Here is a 26,468-nt window from a genome sequence, read left to right as displayed (position 1 = left end):
CAAGTTTTGGGGATTTTCCGGACCTGTTAGACAGAGAACTGGGCAGTAGTGAGTCCGAGGAGTTGTGAGACGTAGGCGGGGCTTACTACTGGGGAGTAACAAACACTCTGCTTAACGCATTAAATAAAATGTAATATCATTGTCATTCTCACTAAACGAATGCTGATGTTTTAGATCTATTGTCTTGTTACAATTCAACTATTAATAGGGGCCCTAAATTTATAGGGGTCTGGAGGGGTCCTCTAGCATCCAGTGAGTGTTCTTTGCCTTGATATCGCTCAATCTTACAATTCTAGGACCCACTCCCATTACTCGCACTTCCATCCTTGTTCTGCCCTTGTGTCTTTCAAATGCATGTTTCACGTCGAAGGAGTTTGGGTGCCCCCCTTTTGGGTCCTATTTCCGTTCTTACGATAAGGCCTTGCTGCATATGTCGTTTTAAGTTAAAAGGCGGAATTGTTGTAATGTTTTATTTTTTTCATCTTTATAGAAAATTAAAAAAAATATTATGACAAGGCACACTTTAGTAACAAAAAAGCTTATTATGATAAACTGAACCGAAAAAAGAATAGTCACAAACTAATTGTGAGGAAAGTAAAACAAAATTTTACAATGCCAGAGGAATTTTAAATATTAAATTAAGCTATTAACATATAGGTATAAAAATTGGGCTTTTGTGATGTCATCACATTTAAGGACTCTAAATAAAATGATCTGACTTTAAATATGGAGGTGCTTTTTAGAAAGCAGTATTTGTGAGTAAATAGTTAATATAATTTAACTCTTCATCCCCTGTTAGAACACCAAATTTTATTATATTACAACAAAAATATGGAATAGATTTCTTGTACAATATTCACTTTTGAAAATCTTTCTAAAAACAATGACGCTGCAGCTGAAAAAAGGTGTATTGTCTCAAAATCTCAGTCACAAAACCCACAGAAATTGATAGTTATTTCTTTTGCAGAAAGTCATTACAGAGAAAATTTCCTACATAATTATGAAATAAATATCTTTTTTTGTGGGAGGGGAGTAGAAAGCTATTTGGTTCTTATTTTCTTTAGAGATATCTTGAGACAAAAACATTTTTAAACAAATGTTTTCTTCTCAAGGTAGAGACAACACAAATTGATGTCAGAGTGTTCCTTGTAACAATTTCTTCTGCATAAATTCTTGTAACAATTTTGGTCTATGAAGTCACAACATTCATAGTTTCATTGTACTTCCATTAGTCATTTTATTTTTCACAATGTAGTATCAGGTCTTTTTCTCCATTTTTTTTATATATATGCAGTATGTTTGTCCTTAACTTGATCTTTGTTAGCACAAATTTTTACGCAAAATGCCTAAAGAGTGACCAGTCCCGCCATTTTTAATGTTGAAGTTACAATATAGGGGCATACTGTCCCATTGGTATTGGGAGCTGGCCTAGATCTCTCAGAGGTTCTAACATAAATTATGTAAAGCTAAACTCTGAGGTTTTTTGATCTTTAAAGCAGTCTGCAGCCAAGTTGCTTTGAAGGTTAAATAGATATTATTTGGGTTTATTCAGTAAAATCACAGCTAATTTGCTTATTTCATAACATACTTCATTATGATGTTATGACCTTCTTTGCTATGGTCTGGTTAAAAACTACAGTCTCAGATCAATACAGCTTGCAGTGGGAGCACTGTTGCTAACTTAATGACACTACTGCTGTATTTAGTGACAAATACAGAAACTATCTGTATTATTGAAGATTTTGGCAACAAAATCAGAAAGCATCGATAGTCCTACAGCTACGGCAGCGGTGAGAGCTGCCGAAAGTCCCTCCCACCTCTGAAGCACTTGCAAGCAGTTGATATGACTGACAGCAGGCTGGTTGTGAGGCATCCTGCTGTAGAACAGGGAGGATATCCACTTCATTGTGTTTGCACATTGCAACGGAATCACGCTTGTGCAAAGCTGCCAGTGATTACGCTCTGTATTTAATATAAATATTGTTTTTCACGTTGCCCAGTGTTTTTTTTTTTTTTTCACTGAAACTGTTGCACCAAAAAGAAAAACCTACATTTTATTTAAAGCCTTGGTGTTCTGTTAAATAAAATAGTAATAATAATGAATTTTATTTATAATGCCATTTAGATGTCCAATTGAAATCTCAAAGGCATTCACAAGCTGATGATGGTAAGCTACTGGATTGTAGCTGCAGCTGGCTTGGGGCAGAATGACAAAAGCGCCATCAGTCAAATGAAAAATAAAAAAATAAGGGATTTGTTCCTTTGCTCTACACTTTTCAAATGTATTTTTGAAGCATCAAATTGGGACTCGGCTGATGCCCAAAATTAAAGTACTCTGACTTGGGACATCCCTAATTACAAAATTGTCTTACTGAACTGTAAAACAGTTTAAGTTTAGGATGAAGTATTTCTGTAATAATATGATCAACAGTTAGTTGACAGTACCTCAGCAACATGCAAGGGAGTAGAGTGGCAGTTGTCCAATCGGACTCCGTGGAAATATTTGGCAGTAATTTCAGTGTATTTCTGCATGTGCTCCCACAGGTAGGGGCAATCCTCAGGTCCTTTTCCATAGCGGAGTTTGACACTGTCCCCCCAGCAGATCAGCTCCCGACGCAGGTACACATTGGATCCTACACAGAAAATACAAACATCAACAGTCCTAAAAATACAGCTCACTATTTGACCAAAAACAACCTCTATTTTCTAGATTGTTGTTTGTGACTTTTACCTGGTTCAGCAAAGTTGCGCAATGGATCATCACCCATCACCCAGCCGTTGTGAGCCAAGAAGTGGCACATCTTATCTGGTTGGTTTAAAAACTCCATCTCCTGCTCTAAAGTCATTTCCTCAAAGGGGAAGGTGAAATACCTGGAACAGAGGTATGATGACCCACATATATTGGTTACATAAAGCTTTTACCAATCAGTGACATGTGGTCAGGTGAGGCAGATGAGGCAGTGCCTCACCTGTAATCCTGTTAAGTAAAAATAAGCACATGAGATGTAAAATAGATGCCAACAATAATGAGAGAAAATCAATTTGTCCACTTGAATTTTCTATAAATTGCTTTTTATATTGGTCATTTCAAAATTTTTGTGGTCAAAAATCGCTGAATTTATCCATTGCTTGTTGAAATACACAAATGAAAACTAGGGTGAGGCAGTGCAGTGCCCCACCTCTGTATCAAACAAGTGAATGAATCAGGCAATTGGCGCATTCCCATTGCTGCCTGTCTTTTATGTCGCCAATGTACTTGTTTCATTACACATTTTCTATTATTTTGACATCCCACAGTCTGTTTGATATATCTATGTGTGTGATCTATTTAGTCTCTCATCACTGTGTAGTGAAAATGTGGTGGGTGCGGGAGAATGTACTTGTGACCCACTAATAAAGGGCACTGCTAAGGCCCTTAGGCACAATGAGCTGTTCAGAACTGTTCAAGGTCACTTTCTTTGACTGACCAATTTTTGAAAATTAAAGGAAACTAGAAACGAAATGTTTTTTTCTTTTTTTTTTTACAACAGAATTAGAGATATTTGTGGAAAAGGATAGCTACATGGACGTTGGACATCATATAAAATAGAGGTAAGATCATACATGATTTTCAATTTAGAAAAGAGAGATCAGCCAAAGAAAACCTTCAAATAATTAAAAACATGTGACCTTATTAAATATTTTTCTCATCTTTTTTGCTATTGTATCCTTAGGTGCTTCAATTAGTTATGGTCAAAATTAAAATATAGCTTCTATATGGGATTTTGTATTTGTACATCTGACCAGCCCCGACTCCAGACAAGATTGACAGGGGGGCATCTGCTTATTTTGGGTGGGCAAAATTAATACGTAGCAATAATTATATTACTCAAGTTAAGTTACTCAAGTGACTGTAACAAGTACTACCCACTTTTGAGCATAGACAATATCAGTAGTCTGTACTTAACAAGCTTAATGTAATATATTGGTATTAGCTAGTAGCTCTGCATAGCAGCAACATTTCTCCTTCGCTGCCGCACAGTTGTAAACCCAGCGCGAGCATCTTAGCGCTCATGTTGCGTTTAAAAGCGGCTCGGAAAAGCCGGTTACGACGTTTTAACAACGGATTAAACAGTTTAAACTGCTGAAAAAAGTGACAAAAGGCACAAATATGGGAAGTGCGGAAGCCCCTACTGTATCAAATTGATATAGGAATAACAGAGAGTTGGTCACTTTATGGTAAAAACAACAAACAGCTTCCAGTCCACGGGGGGCACGGCTGACTCTGTGGGCGGGCAATGCCCCCCAATGCCAGCCCATGCCGCTGGGCCTGCATCTGACGTTGGTGGAATCTGTGCCTCACCAGTCATGAACCTCACCACACATCACTGTTACCTATACAGTTACCCAGTAATGCAGACAAGATGGTTAGCTTCTAATCTTACAAGTTTTAAAACTTGTAAGATGCAAAACTAGTAAAAATAGCATTCAGTTCTAGCATAATGATGTACATATTAAGGGTAATGCAAAACCATCTCTAACAGGCAAAAATGTCCATTCTACTTTTCCAATGCTGCCTGCTTCGCTTACCATGTACTCTGTTCCTTCCCCATCAGTCATTACCTGGTGACAAGAGGCTCTTTCCTGGTAACAGGACCCAGTTTAGGACCGTGGCCAGCTAGACGTTCATACACTATGTTCCCCACAACGCAGTTGACGGCCTGACGGTAGCAAAAGGAATTACAAGACAGAGGAACCAAAAGTCATGTGAATTCCCAATAACAACACACAGCAGAGTGTCTAGCATTTTCATTTTGACCATTTAAAAAGCCATAAGTGTCCATTTCTAACTATACAGTTAGAAATTGACACTTGTGTGATTGCAATGCACCAGCATTGCAATCACACATTGATCACACATTTGACTCCAATAAAAGTCACAGTTTTTCTCATGTTCTTTCATCCAAATATAACCATAACACCCACCTTCCTACAAATAGCAGAACTTTTGGGGGTTTTCTGACAGAGACGCAACCCAATGTACAAGTGTTGTGATGTGCTTTTCATATTTAATCAAACAAATTAAGATATTTAGAAATCCAATCAGTCATACATTCTTCTGTGTCTAAGCTGTGCTGCCTTTAACCTTACCTGTTCCTGATGCTGGTGTATGATGTGGTACTGTTCTTCATTCATCTCAGTCAACTTCTGTTTCAGCCAACCACAGCACTCATCAATGTGCTGTGGAGAGGAGCTGGAGAGAGATGGAACAAGAGAATAGGAATGAAGCAACAATATCCATCCATCTATTTTCTAACACCCTTGGCCCTAGTGGGGTCGGTAGCGGTGCTGGTGCCTATCTCCAGCTAGAGAAGCGGGGTACACCCTGGACAGGTCACCAGTCTGTTGAAGCAACAATATCTTAGACAAAAATGTGTACATGTCAATATGGCTTAGATTACAAAGGATAATTCTCAAAGTTTCTTAAAACAACTACACTGCCACACTACATAGCATTTGCTCTATATGTTTCTAATTATTAAGACAACGCATTTCCTTTTTATAATCTGACACTATAGCATGCATTTCAATCTCCAATTAAGTAGCAAGGACTAATAGGTTGAAAAACTAAGGGAGAGCAAAAACTTTGAGATGTTATATACATTTGAAACCAGAAGGTTACATACACTATATAAAAAGACACACATTTGTTAAATTCCAGAAAGAGAAAATTTTTAAAGGCAATTTTTCTTTCTTTGGCACATTATATCAAAAAATTGAATGTGGACGTGTCATGCAGTAACCACTTTCTAAGCCCTTCAATACATTTTTTGTGTACTTTGAATAATAAACTACCAAACTCCGGCCCGCTTCCACATTCCGGCCCCCTGAACAATACCAGAGAGCATTCAGATTTTTTTTCATCTACCGTATTTTCCGGACTATAAGCAGTTTATATGTGGATTTTTCTTCAACCACCAGGGGGCTCTTTAGCAGGAAGTGAATCATTGGAAGACTCTGTTACTTGCGCGCCAACATTGAGCCCACAAGCAGCAAAATGAGTAAGAAACAGATCAGATGTCTTTGGAAAGTTTCTTTGCAAATGGGAAAAGGCCCAGAGAAGAGACAGGAGAATGGATTTATCCCAGACCGGTAGGTGAGTCCCACATTACAAGCCCGCTCTGCGTAACATGCGGCGACCGGCTGCTAATGAGGCAATGAAGCTTCAAGCTGTTTTGCCACATAGAGACCAAGCACGCTGTGCTCAAGCAACACAGCTCGGGTGTTATTGTCTCTCATCACTCCCAGATGGGACCGTCTCGTTGCAGAGAAACAAGCTCAGGGCTCCCATTAGTCATTATCGTGAGTTAAAATTTTCACAAAAGTAAAATGTTCGTCTTTGTGGCGCTTCTGTTATTTTGAAGGGATATAAACGTTACCATAGCGACCAGAGTCAGAGAGCGTTTGGGCAGTGGTCGAGAGGAGATGAGTAGAGCTTATGAGTCTTAAATCTGGTTTAGACAAAGATTTAAGAATTGTCGGCCAATTCTCCAAACCTCTGTGACCACAGGGCTGATAAAAGTACAACATGTTCGATCGGTTTGTGTGTCCAAGAGCAACACGAACCGAGTCCAGTGATGAACATCCCGATTCCAGAAGATAGTTCTGTAAAACCCCCAACATAGCGGGAATTTAGAATAACCAAACACAGATGAAGATGTAGAAGCAGTAGTGGTAGTTTGTGGAGTCATTTTAAGAGATAAAAGATGTAACAAAAAGAAAAGGCGGTGGATAAAACACGAGGGCAGCAGCCATTCTATTTGCTGCACTATGATTTGGAGGTGAATATGTTTTATCATAGTTAACATTTTTAACTGAATAAACATAATAATGAGCTTTACATATAATCATAAACATTTTCACATATCATCTCCGATATCCACCGGACTCTCAGTTGCGCGATATGTCAGCTGTTTGGGATTCCCCTCTGTTCTTACGTCACCGCGCTTTCTGATTGGCTACCTGTCACATTCAACAGGTTGTATTCTCGTTCCCAGTCAGGGAAGGGAAAACCCCACAGGCTGCGATAAAAGGGCCAAGATAACCCAAATAGGGCATATTCAGTATTTAGTGGGAACACCAACATGCAGAAGCCTTATGTAACTGTTAACCCCCTCTCCCCCCGGGGCGCAACAAAATGTCCAAGTCTTGACCGGTCTGCGGTAATAAAAAGGTTGGGGACCACTGATTTAGCACATACGAGTAGCAGACACGAAGGATCAGCACTTTTACCGTTACAGTTACCGTTCGAAAACTACCGTAATCAGTTCTATTAAATCTAATCTTGGCAACTTTTTCTTTTTCAACCCTAATAAATGTGATATTCAATTGACTTGTTAGCTTTGGGGTTGTGGTTTATAGTCCGCTGCAGCTCATAGTTAGAAAAACATGGACTATAATCCTTCCTGGATTTTTTCTGTGAAGAACCCAGAGAGAGTTATTTGGTTATTATTTCATTAATAGTGTTATTATTTATTTCCTGACTTGTTCTGTGAAGAACCCAGAGAATGTTATTTGGTTGTGCTTTCTGGAAAACAATATATTTTTACATTTAGGCACTCCTACAATCGTCACTTTTTCTGTTACAAACTGACTCCGGCCCCCCACCAGAGAAGGGAAAAGGTATGTGGTCCTCACAGGAAAAAGTTTGGGGACCCCTGGTCTAGAAGAACAAAAAAAATTACATTTATTTTCTCCCGGTGCTGCATAGGTATCTTTACAGTATATACTTTTTGGGTTATATTTTTCAGTTTTTTTCTATTGCCTATAACATTTTCTTGTCTATGACGTCATTACATTTACTGTGGAACTGCTTAACAAGGTCATGACTTTCAGTAAATCAGTTTTGTGAATCTGACTTTTTTTTTTCCTTGCAACAATTTTGTAGTCAATGCATGATGTTGGTACCCCTAAGCTTCACAATAGGTAATTGTTCTTTGGATGCAACTCAGTGTTCACTCTCCTCCAAACACAATGAGTTGTGTTTCTGCAAAACAGTTCGACTTTGGTTTCATCTGACCATACAACATTTTCCCAATACTCTTCTGAAACATCCAAATGCTCATTAGCAAACTTCAGATGGGCCCGGGTATGTACTGGCTTAAGCAGGGGAACAAGTCTGGCACTGCAGGATCTGTGTGACTGTTTGAGGGTGTAGACAGGTGTCTTCTATACTGATAAGTTCAAACAGGTGCCATTACTACAGGTAATGAGTGGAGGGCAGAGGAGCCTCTTAAAGAATAAGCTATAGATTTGTAAAAGTCAGAGATCTTGCTTATTTCTTATTAACTAAATACTTATTTTCCACCATAATTTGCAAATAAATCCTTAAAAAAAATCAATGTGATTTTCTAAATATGTTTTCTCATTTTGTCTCTCATACCAGAGGCCTATGATGTCAATTACAGGCCTCTCATCTTTTTAAGTGGGAGAACTTGCACAATTGGTGGCTGACTAAATACTTTTTCCCAACTGTAGCAAGATTTTAGACCGCACTGTTTTTTGTATTAAAAAATGCTACTCTGGCAGGAACTGTAAAAATATTGCTGGGTAATTACATTATTGGAAGACTTTGTTAACAATGCTTAAACACATAACCTTAGTCTCAAAAACAACAAACAATTTAAATACAGCGAACCCTCGCTATAACGCGGTTCACCTTTCGCGGTCTCGCTGCTTCGCGGATTTTTTTCACAGTGCATTGTGTACTGCGTCCTGATTGGTTAAAATATACATAATACAGATTGGCCATCCAGGAGACGTAAACTGAAACTTTGAATGCCTGCTGAAAAAAAAACTGTGGCCGAAGGCTCTGCCGTAGATACAGTTGTGAATCTCGCAAAGAAGCTTGGAGGTGACAGCTTGAATGACACGACTCCGGATGACATTAATGCCGTGATTGATGCACACGCACATCCGCTGACCTGAAAAACAGGTTTTATTCTTTGGTTTCAATGTAGAGTATTTAATTATGCTCTGTAATAGTTGTAAAAAAAAGTAAAGGTAACTACTTTGCGGATTTCAATTATCGCGGGTTATTTTCGGAAAGCAACCCACGCAAAAAACGAGGGATCACTGTATAAATTTTTGCACTTTTGTGGAATCCTAATTAAGTAATCAGCCCATGGATATCAAACCACTATGTATATATACACTGGTCATATTTAGAAACAAAACCAAGGCATAGATTAAATCAGGGGCAGCTTTTGCCTACCAGACCTTAAGGGGGTACCATAAATGCTAATATTTTAACACAGAGCAGATAGAATTTTAACATTTGTTTATTGAGAATCTCAATGCTGTTAAATTTGATTGAACTTTACCTGAACCCTAACCCTAAATTAAAAGATTTTAAATTGTTTAACATTTTAATTTACAATTTTAAGGAGCTGGCAAGTTTACTTTGTAAAACTCATAGTTAGATTGTTTTGTTACCATAGCTACAATCTGATGCTATGAGTTTAATCTTTGTGTTTGGGCTTGGTTGGTTCAACAAACGCCTCTGAGCAAATTACAATAATTACCGATTACTTTGAAGTGTAGTCAGTTAAATCAGAGTCCCTTTCCCAGATTTGACTAAATCTCTGTTGAAATGTTGTTTGTGGGGCTGATGTTCTTCATAGAAACCCTTGTGAAAAAATATATTTAAGTATATTTTAAATATGCTGTATTTTTCTGAAATACATTTTTAAGGCTATGTGTGAAGTTACAGCAATTATTTGAGAAAAGTAACTAATTTATATATAAACAGAAAGATATACATCATTCGGGTTCACATTACTGGTCTTTTAATTTTGAAATATTCAAGAATACTTTCCCATCATTTTTTAAAAGCATCGAATTTCCCATTAAAACAGTATCTCAATCTTTCTAATGCAATAACTTCATAAATTAAGTTTTTCCATAGCTGGATCGAAGGTGCATTGGAACCAACCCATTTAAGCATTATCGACTTTCTGGAGAACATCAGAAAGTTGATTTTGGCACAGTCTCTTTGTGAGTATCCAGGTGACTGGTTATGAGACCAAGGAGACACAGGACTGGGCTAGGGAGAAGTGTTTGTCCTATAGCAGTGCCAATTTCTCGACATACTGCTCGCAAGAATGCCTCTATAATTTTACACTCCCATAAACAGTGAATTCTAGTCCCGGTGGTTACTTTACATTTGAAGGCAGAATCAAAATGTCTTCCCATGCTTCCGAATCAATTGTGCTTTTCAGATTTATGTCCCAGGTTGATCTTAAATTCTCCATACTATCTTTCTTTAAGGCTTGTATTCAGCATAGAATTTTGACACAAATCTTGACACAAATCTCCCAGGTTTATGACAATCAAGAATAATTTTTTCAAGTATATAATAATCCCCTGGGAACTCTAGGGAGTCCATTTTTGCCTTAACATAATGCTTTAGCTGAAGATATAAAAGTCCCTGGAGACAATGTCATATTGTATTCTTAAGCCCTCAAATGTCTTGAAGTTTCCATTATGTCATAGATCATGTATCCTAGTAATGCCAGCATCCTGCCAAGACCTAAGATCAGGACCAGCACCCTCTACTGTCAAATAGAGGTTGTCTACCAATGTCGTCAAAGATGAAAATTTTTTATTCTGTACAGACATTTTCCTCAGAATGCCCTATGCCTGAATAGTATTAGTAATTAGAAAATTATCTTTGACAATGACTGGGATATACCGGTTTTGTTTGTTTAACAGATTTATAATGCGATAAGAGTTTACAAATACTTTCCTCAATCTCAAGCCATGAATGAGCATGCTTTTGAGTAGCCCACAGTGAAATAACTCTTGCATGTAAAGACAGTATGTAGTTCTCTTGGGCAGGCCCTATCCACTCAAGGTTCTGGGAAATTGTAAGACCTCAGATTTAATTTTAGGTTTTCTGCCTGCCCAAATAAATTCTGATATTGCTTTATTGATCCCAGCTAAATCTTTGGAGTCAATGAACAAAAATAACTTAGACACTGGATAAATTAACTTAGGGGGAATTATCATCTTAATAAGGTTAAGTCTTCCCTGAAAGGATATGGGGAGCTTCTTCCAACTTACCAACTTATCCTTAATATGAATAATCATAGGATTGATGTTTTCGGGATACAGCTAGCTAGTTCTAGATGTAAGGCACATTCATAGATATTTTAATCCTGTAGGAGCCCATCGAAATAGCTTGATGAATGCTGGTTCTCCCTGGTCACAGGCTTTATTTCTGATTTTCCGCAATTTACCTTATACCTAGATATCTTGCCAAATTTGTTGACAGTCAATTAGAGCCGGAATAGATTTAACAGGGTCTGTCAAAGTTAAAAGAATATCATCAGCGTATAATAATATCTCATACAATTTTGTTCCTATTAATATACCTTTAATATCATTGCTTTGTCTAATTGTAATTGCAAGTGGCTCTATAGCCAAGGAGAAAAGTAGAGGAGAAAGAGGGCTTCCCTGCGCCGTCCCCTTTTCCTGTCCAAAAGGTGCAGGCAAGAGGCCATTTGTCAAGACAGATGCTGTGGGCTTCTTATAAAGAAGTTTTACCCAGTTTATAAAATTTTCTCCAAGTCCAAATCTTCTAAGCTCTTGAAACATATGCTCCAATTCGACACGGTCAAAGGCCTTTTCAGCATCCATTGAGACAATGATGCCTGGTATTTTTGTCCGATTAAGGTGTTGAATACTATTGATAAGTTGTCTGGAATTATTTGATGACAGACACTCTTTGTAAAGCCAGCTTGGTCTGTATTGACTATGTTAGACACTACCTTTTCCAATCTAGTGGCAAAATCTTAAATAAAATCTTTATGTCAACACCAAGCAAACTAATTGGTCGATATGATGAACATTGTTCTGGGTCTTTATCTTTTTTTGGGATTACAATAATATTTGCCATATACAAGGTATCAAGTAGTTTAGATTTTACAAGATATGTACTAAAGACTCGTAATAACGGGCTAATTTTGTCTTTTAGAGTTTTAAAAAATTCAATAGGATATCCATCAGCACCTGGACATTTACCAGATTGGAGTGAAGAGAAGGCCTTATCGATTTTTAGCTAAAATAAATATATTTTTTTATAAACATGGTTCTAATTCTATTTAAAAATTTATTTTGGTACACTTTTTAGAAGAATACTTTTTGTGAAATATACTTAAAATTTTAATCAAAGATATTACTAAAATTATAATTTGGACAATTCTGTTAAAAATACCACTTGCATTTTATTTGTAAAAATGTACATTTTCAATTTACAATTCAAAAACATATTACAACAACACATTTTTGAAGTTGTACTTTAGGTAATATTTTCAAATAGGCTCTCTACATTTTCGTAAACCTTAGTTAATCTCAAGGCTCTGTGTATATATTTTCAAGTAGGCTCTGTATATATTTTATTTTGTGACCCTTAATCTCAAACTAAATACAATTCAATAAAAATTTTTAAGTACTTTGTAAATAGTGTCTAATTATATTTCAATGGAACACTTTCAGTGTTTACATTATGCTACTTATGCTGCATTATGCATTATGCTACTTTATGGTAACTAGGTCTTAACAGGTGCTTTAATCATTTTAACAATTTTGTTCAAATGGCAAAATAAATAACATTCTTATAGTGGAACACTGTTTAGCAAAGTAATAAATAATTTATTACAAATTAATAAATTGCTAATTTGTTAATTAAATGTTTGATGCCTCAAAACAGTTTAGTGACGGGATCAAAACAAAAAATGTGGAGTTAATTTAGTGCTTAATGCGAAATATAGAATTTATCCTTAGTTTTACATCTCTCTGAAGATATGTTTTTCTAAGCTCTTTAAAACACAGAAGCTGTTGTAGTGGGAAATTTTAAGATTACCATATGATTATGAGTAAAACAGTGAAACGACAGTTTCATGATTCTTGTGAGACACACACCTGCTCTAAAGGGTGTCTAAAGGGTTCCAGCACAGTTCCTCTGTCCTTGGTAGTACAATAAATCTATAGAGACGTTAGCTTTCCTGGAATGTTATGACGTTCATTGATGCTGGATTGTTTCTAATAAAACTAAGTTTTGTTTACTTGGGGCTCTTTCTCCTGACTGCGATCAGTGAGCAGAGACTTTGAACGCTGTAGAGTCTTCGAATGAATACTGATTAAGAATATATTCTTTTTCTGGTTCCTTGGCTTCTTGAAACAGTTTTTCCTCATTCCTTGTTAAAGGAAAATTTCCACAACACTGTCTTTACACAGACAATGGCATCACCATGAAGCTATTTTTTACTCGCACAATATTACCTCAAAAGTAGAGAGCACCTCGGTAATAGTCAATAGTTTTGGTAAATTCAAGCTGGTGATGTCGTAGTCCAATTTTAGATAACACAGCAGCAGTGGCGCAACCACACATTATTCAGGTGGATGCGAAAACATAAATTGGGCCCCCCCTCCCCCTGAAGGAAGGTTGAAGGAGCGTGGAAAACATACGCTCGCTCTACCCTACCCCCCACCCACCCCGAGACGACGATACGTGAAGGGTAAAACTTGACACATTTACCTCGTCACATGAGCGAAGTGAAGGAGCGTAAGGCACGCTGAAGTGTATGGGAAAACATAATCGGCGCGCCGCCCCTCCAGACAGGGTTTTGATGCCCCCTCTGGTGCTGCGCCCCTATGCGTTGCATGCGCTGCATACCCACTTTTTGCGCCACTGCACAGCAGGACAAGAACTAGATGGAAATACAATGTGGGTCCAAAAGTACAAAGCCCATTGCTGGATGGCGCCAAGTTTGTTTAAAAATGCTTATTAGAGCGATTTATACTTTATTTCTTTATCAACTAGGATTTTGCTAGTTTATTCTTGGTTTACTTTATATTTTTTGCATTATTTACAGTGTTTATTTGTAGGTTAATAATTGTTATTTATTTTTGTTTAGTTTTGTTATTTACTTTCTAAGTAAGACAGGAAGAACTGTGGGTCCATTTTTTATATAAGTATAGGGACTGTGGGTCCATTTTTTATATAAGTATAGGGACTATAGGTATAGGGACTATAAGTATAGGACCAACATGCATCGAGTTTGGGGCCTGTGGTTTTCCTGCTGCCAGAGGAGAGGCAGCAGGAAAACAATGAAAAGTTTGAACTTTGTTATTTGCTTCCCAAACTGGTGAAAATAAATCAAACAGAGCAATCTTCAAGTTTGAACATTGGATTCTTTTGCCTGCGTACGAAACTTCACCTCAGTGCAGCAGAAGTGGCTCATTGATGGAACTTTTTTCAGATGTTTGGCTTGATAAGCAATGGCCACTACAACATTAACTATCTTTGCTCAATTATAAACAAGTTTGTTTTAGACATGAGTATTTAAAAAATCTGATTTTTAATATAACAATCATTCAAAATCGTATTACAATTGCAAGGAGGCTCTGTGTGTTACAGTGAGTGAGGAAAGCATTCCGCCCCCTTTCAACCCTTTCATGCATGAATTATAATCCTGTAATTCAGGATTTTTTTCCAAAGTGTTTTTGATTTCCTTAGGGCATAAAAATAATGTGGTGAAAAAATGTTTGTAAAATCTTTTTTTTCTAGGATTTGTCCAAATGTCCACCTCATGCGCTTACACTTTTTTAACCACTGAAATTGCAAAGTGGTGGAAAGCACCCAGATTGCAAACAACACATTGGATTTCAAATGCATTTAATTTCGTCTGTAGGCTGGATAATTGCAAGTTGATATTTTTGGTTGCAGTGAGGTAGGACCAGTGTTCCCCAGACCTCAGAGTGATCTTATGGGTCATCTTAGACCAGTGGTGTCCAAAATCAGTCCTGGAGGGCCGGCATCCTGCAGGTGTTAGTTCTTTCGCTGGTTCAACACGCCTGGATCAAATGGTGGCTCCTTAGAAGACCTCAGGAGACATGCTGAGGAGGACATTACTACCACCAGACAGAGAACTAGAACATTGCAGGATGCCTTTGACATCAGTCTGCGTTTCAACGGTGATGGGATGGCACTGGCACTCTTAAGCATGTCTGGATGGAACTCTCATTTATTAGCACACAAGCTACAAATGCCTTGAATTTTAAAAGTTTCACCTTCATCAAGAAGTGAAAAAACACTTGATATCATGTCAAGAAAGAGACCTGGCTCTAATGATAAATACATCCTTGACCTTGGGTATCTGAGGTATGACATGATTCCATATTTATTACTAGAAATGTCTTCAATTCCTATTCTGTCAAGGCCAGATTTCATTTCTTTTTTGGAATGCATACAGGTTTGTATTCCGTCAAATGTGCATCTTCAGTTATTTCATGTCCCCCAAGATCTTGATTTACCTCAGTGATCACAGATTCCTTATCTTCATCTCCACTGTCACTACTGCTGCCATTGACCAGTAAAGTATGAAACTTTATTGTTCAATGGCAACAATTTACTTCAGGTTAAGAACTAAAATATGTCAATTTATTTAGAGTTAAAATACTTGCTGGGAATGCTGTATATTGTAGATCTATAGTCAGAATATTGATATCAATACCTGCTAAAATATTGCCACTGATGCATGACATCCTCTTTAGTGGATAGGTGATCAGTTGTAATTTTCTCCAAATATAAAGTTATTTGGAAAATACATCACTAAACATAACATGGTCATACGTATTCAGACCCTTTGCTGTGACACTTATTTAACTCACTTGCTTTAGATTTCTTCTGATGCTCCTTGAAATGGTTGTAATTCCTTCATTGGAGCCCAGCTATTTTAATTAAACTGATTGTACTTGATTATGAAAGGCACACACCTGTCTACATAAGACCTCACAGCTCAACTGCAGGTCAGAGCAAATAAGAATCATGAAGTGGAAGAAACTGCCCAATAAGCTCAGCTTTTGTAACCTTGGCACAAATCTGGCAATGGTTACAAAAGAATTTCTGGAGCACTCGAGGTTCCTAAGAGCACAGTGGCCTCCATAATAATTACATGGAAGAAGTTTGAGATGACCAGAACTCTTCCTAGACCTGGCTGTACAGCCACACTCAGCAATCATGGGAAAAAAGCGTTGGTGGGAGAGGTAAAGAAGAAGCGAAAGATAACTGTGGCTGAACTCCAGCGATGCAGTAGGGAGATGGGAGAAAGTTCCACAAAGACCAGTCAGGGCTTTCTGACAGAGTGGCCTGATGGAAGCCTCTCCTCGGTGCCAGACTTAAGAAAGCCTGCATAGAGTTTTCCAGAAAAAAAACAAAACTCCTAGACTGAGAAATAAAATTATTTGGTCTGATGAGATGAAGATTGCAATTTTTGGTGTTCATTCTAAGTGGTATGTGTGCAGAAAACCAGGCACTGCTCAAAACCTGCCCAATATAATCCCAACAGTGAAACATGGTGGTGGCAGCATCATACTATGGAAGTGTTTTTCAGCTGCAGGACAGGACGACTGGTTGCACCTGAATGAAAGATGAATGAGGCCAAGTGCAGAGAGATCCTGAAGAAAACCTATTCCAGAGAGCTCAGGACCTCAGACTGGGCCGAAGATTCACCCTCTGACAAGACATTGACACGAAGCCTGACACCAGAACCCTGACCTAAACCCAGTTGAGCATCTCTGGAGAGACCTGGAAATGGCTCCACCAACGTTCAATATCCAATCTGATGGAACTGGAGAGGATCTACAGGAAGAGGCGGAGGATCCTAAAATCCAGGTGTGAAAACCTTGAGGCAACATTCCCAAGATGACTGACTCATGGCTGTACTAGCTCAAAAGGGTGCGTTTACTCAATACTGAGCAAAGGCGCTGGGGCCTCATGCATAAAAGAGTGCGCAGTTTTCACACTAAAAAACTTGGCGTACGGAAAAATTTAGAAAAGTGCAGCACACAAAAAAAATTGGATGCGCACCCACGTGGATGCACACCTTTCCTTTATAAAACCTAATTTAAGAGAAATAGAACACAGCTTCTGGTCCGGCCTGTCGTCACCCTTAAATACAAATACAGTAAATTAATATAAATACCCGGAAGTCTGCCACCATGTGAAGCAATAATCATGGCAACGTCCTTGTTTGTAGCAGTAGGAATATTTATAATAACAATTCTATATTTTATGTAAAATGTGCTTTCAGGGCACAAGGTCACCTCACAAAAACATAAATAATGCATTTTAAAGAAAAAAATCCAAATAATAAAAAAAATAAAGAGATCGTGCAAATGCCTTTTAGAACAATAGTGCGTCCAGCAGGGATTTAAAGAATGACACCGTGTCAGAGAGTCCTTTGAGTGGGGAATATGGACGTTTATTCTAAATAGAATCATGTGTAGAAGTTGTACATTTACAGAATTATGATGCTTTCTGTCCATAAAGGCGCATTCACAAAGCGGGCGGCTCGACAGAAGGATGACTGCAGCTGCACCGGTACCGGTACCGCACAGCTCCTTCTTTAAGTTTTGCTCGGAGCTCAAGAATGATCAGTCCAGGCAATCTAAACGCTAATAAACCATCATCAACATTTCCCAGCAGATGAATATGATTTCTGATCAATCACTCCCTCTGAATCCTTCCATTGGTGATGTTCTCCACCAGACCCAAACCGCTCCACAATTACAGCGTGGAGCGGTTATGTACGTGCCACAGCCGTGGCACGTACATAAGTAGCTACTTATGTACGTGTGATTGTATACACACCTTGATCACCTTAAAATAATCAAACCTCTTTGGAGTTAATCTGCTGATCCATCCCCGTTTTCTTTTTTTAGTGAGAATGAAATTACCCCATAGATGCATTCCATGCACTTTGGCGCACAGACTAATGCGTTACATCTTTACGAGACAAAAACTGAAGTACTATTTACATTCGAGGGAAGTTTTCACGTCCTTTTATTTTTATTTTCTTTATTTTGTCTGCGTGTTACGTTATTGTCTGAGGATAAATGTGGTTCAGTTTCATTGTTTACGTATAAACAATAAAATATTAAAATCATGAAAAAAACATCGGGTTTGATGCTTCTTGGTCTAAATAATTTAGGATAATGTAGTTTGATATTGTCCACAGAAAAAGTTTGCGTAGCTGCTGCACATTTGCTCGCCAACGAAAAAGTGTGCGTATACTTACACAAACTTTGACGCAAAGTAATTTTTACACATGCCAACTTGTGTGTAAAATATGGTGCCGCACATTTTTTGTGCGCACGCACGCTTTATGCATGAGGCCCCTAAAAACTCAATATCACGTGATATTTCTGTGGGAGGTGAGCTTATAAATTTGTAAAATTTCTGGGGGTTTTCTGTCAAGATGGGATGCCGAGTATACATTCATAATAAACATTAACTTATTTGAGTTTAGAAAATGGCTGCAATGAAACAGTGAAAATTTAAAGGGGTCTAATTACTTTACATACACACTGTAGTTTTCTACATAAGCTTAACCAGTTCTAAGCTCAGTACGCCAAAAAGAGTTTGATATTACGAGCAGTGGCGCAACTACACATTATTTAGGTGGATGTGAAAACATAAATCGCCCCCCTGCCCCGCGGAACGAACGTCAGGTTGAAGGAGCGCGCTCACCCAGACTGGGTTTTCACCCAGACTCTGGTGCTGCGCCCCTATGAGTTGCATACACTGGATACCCACTTTTTGCGCCACTGATTACGAGGATGCTGTTGTAAGAATTGCTTTCATGTTCAACATATTTTTTGCAGTCTAAGCAAATCAGGTTGAAAGTTGAAGCCAGGGACCAGGAATTACAAAGCCTAATGACTTCCCTGTGTCAGAAAAGGCCCTGAGACGGGGCCTGCTTTATCCTGGCTACATTTTTAACAGCAAAAACTGGTTTGTTAACCAACACTACAAAGTGCTTATTAAAGATGTTTTTATTTGAAGATAATTAGACATAATTTATTCCCCTTGTTAATTTGTCATTTATCTTTCATAGATTTTGTCCATTGTTAGCTTTCAGGGCCCTGTGATGAACTGGTGACCTGTATAGGTGAAGCCCGATACTTATCTGATGGCTGCTGGAAATGGGCACCAGCCCCCCTCAACCACCCTGCAAGGACAAGTGTGTTAGATAATGGATGGATGGATAGCTCTTAAGGTAGTTTGTCTCCCTTAAGTTAAACCGCACTTCGTAGTTAATGCCAGCATCAACTGATTTCATGAAATTACTGACTGTTTTTCTACTTCTAACATACAGGGGAAAGTATGAAATGTTAGAGTGAAATATTTTTTCACTCCGGGCATCCAGTCCCAATCATCATCACTCTAGTTCTGATGACACCACATACATCCCTAGTCCACAACATCGTAAAATTGTCTTTATTCTTTAAAGTACTTTCTCTGTTTAATTGCTCTATTGAAGGGGTGTTCAAGTCCAGTCCTCGAGAGCTACTGTTCTTAGGAAGGAAAAATGTCAGTTTGTCTGGAGTAATACTGGAATGTTGTGACACTGAATTAACAATATTCTGTTTTTGGTTAAATATTTTTCACATGTCCTCTAAAGTGTTTTTTTTATTGTGCTAGTTTTTATAAGCATTGTCTATACATTTTTAATATGACAGTTTGTACAACTAAATACACATTGTAATTTTTTTAAATCGGAAAGTGTATTGTAATTGATCCTTCTGTATGCTGGTAGCCTAATATATTTACAGTGCTGTAGAGTGTATGAAGACGGAGCTTCAACTCTCATCTCCGGCAGAACTTCGAACACATTCCGGGGGAGATGGGGGACATTGAGTCTGAGTGGACCATGTTCCGTACCAACCTTGGCCGAGGCGGCCTATCGTAGCTGCGGCCGCAAGGTTGTTGGTGCCTGTCGCGGCGGCAACCCTCGAACCCGTTGGTGGACACCTTCGGTGAGGGATGCTGTCAAGCTGAAGAAGGAGTCCTATTGGGCCTTTTTGGCCTGTGGGACTCCAGAAGCAGCTCTTGGGTACTGGCGGGCAAAACGGCATGTGGCTCGGGGTGTCGCTGAGGCAAAAACTCGGGCGTGGGAGGAGTTTGGAGAGGCCATGGAGACAGACTTCMGTACGGCTTCGAGGCGATTCTGGTCCACCATCCGGCRTCTCAGGAGGGGGAAGCAGTGCAGCACCAACACTGTTTATAGTGGGGATGGTGTGCTGCTGACCTCAACTCGGGACGTTGTGGGCCGGTGGGCAGAATACTTCGAAGACCTCCTCAATCCCACAAACATGTCTTCTGTGAGGAAGCTGAGCCTGGGGACTCTGGGTTGGGCTYTCCAATCTCTGGGGACGAGGTCACCGAGGTGGTCAAAAAGCTCCTTGGTGGCAGGGCCCCAGGGGTGGATGAGATCCGCCCGGTGTTCCTTAAGGCTATGGATGTGGCAGGGTTGTGTTGGCTCACACGACTCTGCAATATCGCATGGACATCAGGGGCAGTTCCCCTGGATGGCAGACTGGGGTGGTGGTTTAAAAACGGGGACCGGTGGGTGTGCTCCAATTACAAGGGGGTCACACTCTTAGGTCTATTCAGGGGTCCTGGAGAGGAGGGTCCGTCGGATAGTCGAACCTCGGATTCAGGAAGAGCAGTGTGGTTTTCGTCCTGGTCGTGGAACACTGGACCAGCTCTACACCCTCAGCAGGGTCCTGGAGGGTGCATGGGAGTTCACCCAATCAGTCTACATGTGTTTTGTGGACTTGGAGAAGGCGTTCGACCGTGTCCCTCGGGAGGCTCTGTGGGGGGTACTCCAGGAGTATGGGGTACCGGGCCCTTTGATACGGGCTGTCAGGTCCCTGTATGACCGGTGTCAGAGTCTGGTCCGCATTGCCGGCAGTAAGTCGGGCTCGTTTCCGGTGACAGTTGGACTCCACCAAGGCTGCCCTTTGTCACAGATTCTGTTCATTACTTTTATGGACAGAATTTCTAGGCGCAGCCGAGGTGTTGAGGGGATCCGTTTTGGTGGCCTTAGGATCGCATCTCTGCTTTTTGCGGATGATGTGGTCCTGTTGGCTTCATAGGAATGTGATCTGCAGCTCTCGCTGGAACGGTTCGCAGCCGAGTGTGAAGTGGCCGGGATGAGGCTCAGTGCCTCCAAATCCGAGGCCATGGTCTTGAGCCGGAAAAGGGTAGGATGCCTTCTCCGGGTCAGGAGGGTCGTCCTGCCTCAAGTGGAGGAGTTTAAGTATCTGGGGATCTTGTTCATGAATGAGGGAAGAAGGGAGCGGGAGATCGACAGGCGGATTGGGGCAGCGTCTGCCGTGAAGCGGGCGCTGTACTGGTCCGTAGTGGTGAAGAGAGAGCTGAGCCAAAAAGCGAAGCTCTCGATTTACTGGTCGATCTACGTTCCCACCCTCATCTATGGTCATGAGCTTTGAGTCATGACCGAAAGAACGAGATCACGGGTACAAGCGGCCGAAATGGGTTTTCTCTGCAGGGTGGCTGGGTTCTCCCTTAGAGATAGGGTGAGAAGCTCGGTCATCTGGGAGGGACTCAAAGTACAGCCGCTGCTCCTCCACGTCGAGAGAAGCCAGTTGAGGTGGCTCGGGCATCTGGTAAGGATGCCTCCTTGGAAGCCTCCCTGGTGAGGTGTTCCGGGCACGTCCCACCAGGAGGAGGCCTCGGGGAAGACCCAGGACACGCTGGAGGGATTACGTCTCTCGGCTGGCCTGGGAACGCCTTGGGGTTCCCCCGGAGGAGCTGGAAGAAGTGGCTGGGGAGAGGGAAGTCTGGGCCTCCCTTCTGAAGCTGCTGCCCCCGCGACCCGACCCCGGATAAGCGGAAGAAAATGGATGGATGGATGGATGGATGGATGGATGGATGGATGGATGGATGGATGGATGGATGGATGGATGGATGGATGGATGGATGGATGGATGGATGGAGTATGAAGCATGTAATGTCCAAAGTGGACAAGCAGAATAACAAAAGGCATTGATAAGCAGTGGTGGGAAGTAACAAAGTACAAGTACTTCGTTAGTGTACTTAAGTACTATTTTCATGTATCTGTACTTTACTTAAGTAGATTTAATAATGGATACTTTCTATTTTTACTCCACTACATTTTACAGTAAGTATCTGTACTTTCTACTTCACTACATTTCTACCAAACTGTCGCGCTACTCGTTACATCCAAGTCGCATTGCGCTTTTTGTTCGTTAAAATGTGAAGTTGAGGGACTTAAGGTGGCGCCGTAAAATCCGAGCAATAACGTGACTTACGTGTCTGTTGTCACCCATCGCCTCCCCCTTTACTCACACGCGGAGCTCCAGACATGCGCACGCAGTGGTTTCCTCTGAGCGGGAGAAGGTGTCTGTCTAATCGTCAGTAATATAATAGCGCTGCATAAATCATAAGATATGGCGACATGTAAAATCAGCAGCGCTTCGCTTTCACAGACGGTGGGGACTTCGTCCAACTTTTAGCGTCACTTAGAAAGAAAGCTTAAAGAAAGGTAAGATCTGTGGAAGTTTTGCTAGCAAAGCTAGCTGTACTGACTAAGACACACATGTTGCATCTGCAATGAAAAAAAGCTGTCACTCATGCGCTGAATTATTGTGTGGAGGTGTCAAGTTCATGTTATGTTTGGACAGGAGACATGCTGTTTCCATCCCTAAAATTATGATGCATAGAATCACATATCTAAGTCTAAACTATGTTACAGAGTAAACACAATAAAAACATGCTTTATCTGAGCCGTTGTTCATTAAACTGACACATTTCTAATGTATTAAAATAAAATACGATTGGTTCACATAATGATATTGTATTAGGGATTAGGTAATGCATTCAGCAAGTACTTTTACTTTTAATACTTAAGTATTTTTAAAAAGCCAGTACTTTTTTACTTTTACTTAAGTACAAATGTTAATGTGGTAGTTTTACTTTTACTTGAGTACATTTTTGTCTGTGTATTTGTACTTTTACTTAAGTACATTTTTGAGTACTTTCTCCACCACTGTTGATAAGTAACGAGAAAGTGTACTTCATTAGGAGTTATTATTAACCAAAAGTTTAATGCTTTTATATTTAGAAGAGTTTCTAAATATGTTTTAAATATAATGCTTTCACAAAAATGGTACACAAAAAAATTGAAAAAAATATTCAAAGCATTCTTTGAAGGTTATTGTAAAGTATTTTGTGACCTCTTGGATCACTCATTGCTGAGATCTTGGGGTAATTTTGGATAGCCAGTCAATCTTAGGAAGCTTCACAACTATTCTACGTTTTCTCCATGTGTGAATAATGGTTCTGACTGTGGTTCACTGCAGTCCCAAAGTTTTAGAATTGGCTTTATAAGCCTCTCCAGCCTTACAGACTTCAATTACTTTCCCATTTGTTCCTGAATTTCTTTCAGGAACAAAAGCTAGACATCGGCATGATGTCTAGCTTTTGAGGATCATTTGTTGTACTTCACCTTGTCCAGCAGGTCCTGTTTAAGTGATGTGTTGATTGAGCAGTAATCAGCGAGCGCTGTGTGGCTAGAGAGGACATGGCAATCCTTTTTTCCACACAGATTCATGTAGGCTTCAATTTTTTAGTATAAAAACACATCAAGATTTGTTGTCTTAACTAGACAAAATAAGTTCAAAATGTTTGAATACTTTGGCAGAACATAGCAAAACTCTACACAAATTTATTAGTGCCTCAAAGACACCAACACTTGGAAGGTGTGATGTCAGGGTCTCACCTGTGAGGAACAAATGTCTCCAAAGCTGAGTCCATGTTCACTCTGTTGCCATAGCGATAGCACTGGAGGTCTTGAATGATCTCTATGCCTTTATTTCCTTCAGCCTTGCTATGATCTGGCTTTGTGCCTAAAATTTACACCACATAATTATTGTCTTAAATTGCCCAAACTAAGGTCTTGGACAGTGAAATTAATTAATATTTCATTATGAATAATGGGGAAAAAATTCTAACAATGCTATAAAGTTTATTTCTTTTTTAGACTAGAAAATATATTATCTTGTCAGTTGAAAATTAATGTAATTCTACAATATATGACTCTCACTTAAAAGGCTATTAGATTTCCATTATTGAAGAGCAATACTTTCAGTTTTCAAAGATATACACACCGTTTTGCAGCAGTACTCTGAACTTCTCCACAGCATTTTCCACGTTGACCTGGTAGAACTCCCAAAGTTTGATTTGAGGAAAAATGTCCTCCCAAAGCGCCCTGCGGAGAGCCTAACAGAGGCAGCAAAACATAATCATCATTGTAACACCACTTAATCTTTTCATATTAATCAAAAATCTTTATTAAACATCTCAAAGTGTGTAATTTCAGTTGTAAATGAGGAGAGAACAGTGACTTTTGTGAAATTGTGAAGCTTGTACTTCAGTTCACATTACCTCCAGCAACAGGATCTAACAGTTCAGCTGATAGATCAGTTCATAAACTCTATCCAGTTATGAATGTGGGTTAATCTCTCCACCAAAAATTACTACAATTACATCATTGCTATGAAGGCAATGATATGATGACAGAAAATCATTACAGTTTTACATTTCTGTGTCCTGGGGGGGATCAAGTGTTTCAAATATTTCTTGCTTTTCTATTAAGCTACACAAGAGGTTCCTGTTTGGTAAAATGTTATATTATAAATATGACCAACTTGAATAATGTGAGCAAAATGTTTTTATTCAGTGAGTATTTAAGACAACAGATTTTTTTGTAAATATAATTATCAATTCTTTAAAAAAAATCATTTAAAAAAATAGTACTTTATGATAGAGATTCAAAAGAACACATTTTTTTAAAGAAAATGTCCACTTATTAATTGTTAGTTCTAGTTAGGGTGGTGCTTTGAAAAAGATGGGTAAATTCATTTGTAAGGGAGGATAATGGGAATCTCCACTAAAGAGGCAATATTCTAGGACTACTGGGTTACTATAAAAATCATGAGCCATGTGTATTTAACATAGACAAATCTTTAATTAATTGGGATTTTTTTCTCCACTGAATAAACTGAAATTTGATTTATTTTCTAAATATACTAGTGTGAAATTATGACACTTGAATGCAAAATTCAATTTCACTTAAGTATTTTTACACAATTTTATCATGGTTCCCAATAAATTTGTCTGTGTCTAAATATACAAGGTGTATTCTGCACTCACATTTAGGTGGCTCTCGTTGGTAATGTCAGAAGGAAGTCCCTTCTCTTTGTACCGTCCATCTGCTACCCTAGTGGTTAAATGCCAGATAGCTCTGTCTAAGACCCAGGCAGGACGCAGGTGAGGAGAGTTCATCAGGTTGTAGCCACACTCTGGATGTTCCTTTATCCACACACTGTTTGCAGCTAAACACAAGCAGATAGGCTTGATTGATCATAGATAGGAAATGGTTGATCATAAAAACAAATTTTCAGATATTAAGATAATTAGTTAAGATTAATTATTTTTATTTTTCAAACTTTGTGCTTGGGGATTGCGATGAAACTATTCAACGAAAATTGCAACAACAACAACAAAAAATCAGTAGCAAACAAGGAATTGTAATTCTTACAAACTTTGCAAAGCCCCAATGGAAATTTGAAAGACAGTAAATCAACCTCTATATTTGACCTTTCAGGCTGTCTCATTTCACATTGATCTATTCTTGGAGTAAAGGGAAGTAGTAGTGAGAAGATTAGAGAGCGACGTACAGTGCTACCAGGACAGCACAATAAGTACATACATGCAGAGGTTGTTACACACTTACTGCTGAAACGTAAAGGACCAAAAAAAAAAAGACCAAAAAAAAAAAAAAACTAAGAAGCCGGGAACTTTATAACAAGGGATAATTTTGCAACAAGGTAAACTAACAATACTGACTTGAGCTACTTGGTCATTTACAGTAGACAGTTTAACAAGAGGAAAATTTCCAACAAAACTTCCTTTTGGATTTAGGTTACTATATGTATCTATACATATGTAGATATACATACAGCTAAGTCAGTCCATTGAGCCATCCAACCATCTATTTTCTTCTGCTTAACCAGGGTCGGGTCGTGGGGGTAGCAGCCTACAGAGGGGAGACTCAGACTACCCTCTCCCCAGGCATTTAGGCCATTTCCTCCAGGAACTGGCCTAAATGCCTGGGCAAATGTCTGGCCAGGAAATATCAAGATATTTCCAGGCCAGCTAAGAAACATAGTCCCTCTAGTGCAGAGGTCCCCAAACTACGGCCCGTGGGTCAGATCCGGCCCGCCTCCACATTTAGTCCGGCCCCCTGAACAATACCAGAGAGCATTCAGATTTTTTTTCATCTACCGTATTTTCCGGACTATAAGCCGTTTATATGTGGATTTTTCTTCAACCACCAGGGGGCTCTTTAGCAGGAAGTGAATCATTGGAAGTCTCGGTTACTTGCGCGTCAACATTGAGCCCACAAGCAGCAAAATGAGTAAGAAACAGATCAGATGTCTTTGGAAAGTTTCTTTGCAAAGGGGAAAAGGCCCAGAGAAGAGACAGGAGAATGGATTTATCCCGGACCGGTAGGGGAGTCCCACATTACAAG

General features: G+C 39.3%; 1 protein-coding gene across 8 annotated transcripts in view; it reads right to left on the bottom strand.

The window, feature by feature from the left end:
* agla (amylo-alpha-1, 6-glucosidase, 4-alpha-glucanotransferase a) overlaps positions 1-26,468 on the bottom strand; it is a 157,962-nt gene that overhangs the window by 70,133 nt on the left and 61,361 nt on the right. For all 8 annotated transcript variants that reach the window (XR_535914.1, XM_017309976.1, XM_017309975.1 and 5 more), the window contains 7 exons: positions 25,088-25,269; positions 24,043-24,154; positions 23,655-23,781; positions 5,131-5,233; positions 4,603-4,700; positions 2,732-2,871; positions 2,446-2,633 (listed from right to left, as the gene is read on the bottom strand). Coding sequence is in view for 7 of the 8 variants with exons in the window: in XM_017309976.1 (XP_017165465.1) it covers positions 2,446-2,633; positions 2,732-2,871; positions 4,603-4,700; positions 5,131-5,233; positions 23,655-23,781; positions 24,043-24,154; positions 25,088-25,269 (950 nt within the window). In the remaining variant the exon portion in view is untranslated. The remainder of the gene's footprint in view (positions 1-2,445; positions 2,634-2,731; positions 2,872-4,602; positions 4,701-5,130; positions 5,234-23,654; positions 23,782-24,042; positions 24,155-25,087; positions 25,270-26,468) is intronic.

The sequence above is a fragment of the Poecilia reticulata genome, linkage group LG17, assembly GCF_000633615.1.
Source record: "Poecilia reticulata strain Guanapo linkage group LG17, Guppy_female_1.0+MT, whole genome shotgun sequence".
NCBI lineage: Eukaryota > Metazoa > Chordata > Actinopteri > Cyprinodontiformes > Poeciliidae > Poecilia > Poecilia reticulata.
The sequence above is the reverse complement of the archived record's forward strand: the minus strand, read 5'-3'. Positions and strand labels throughout refer to the sequence as shown.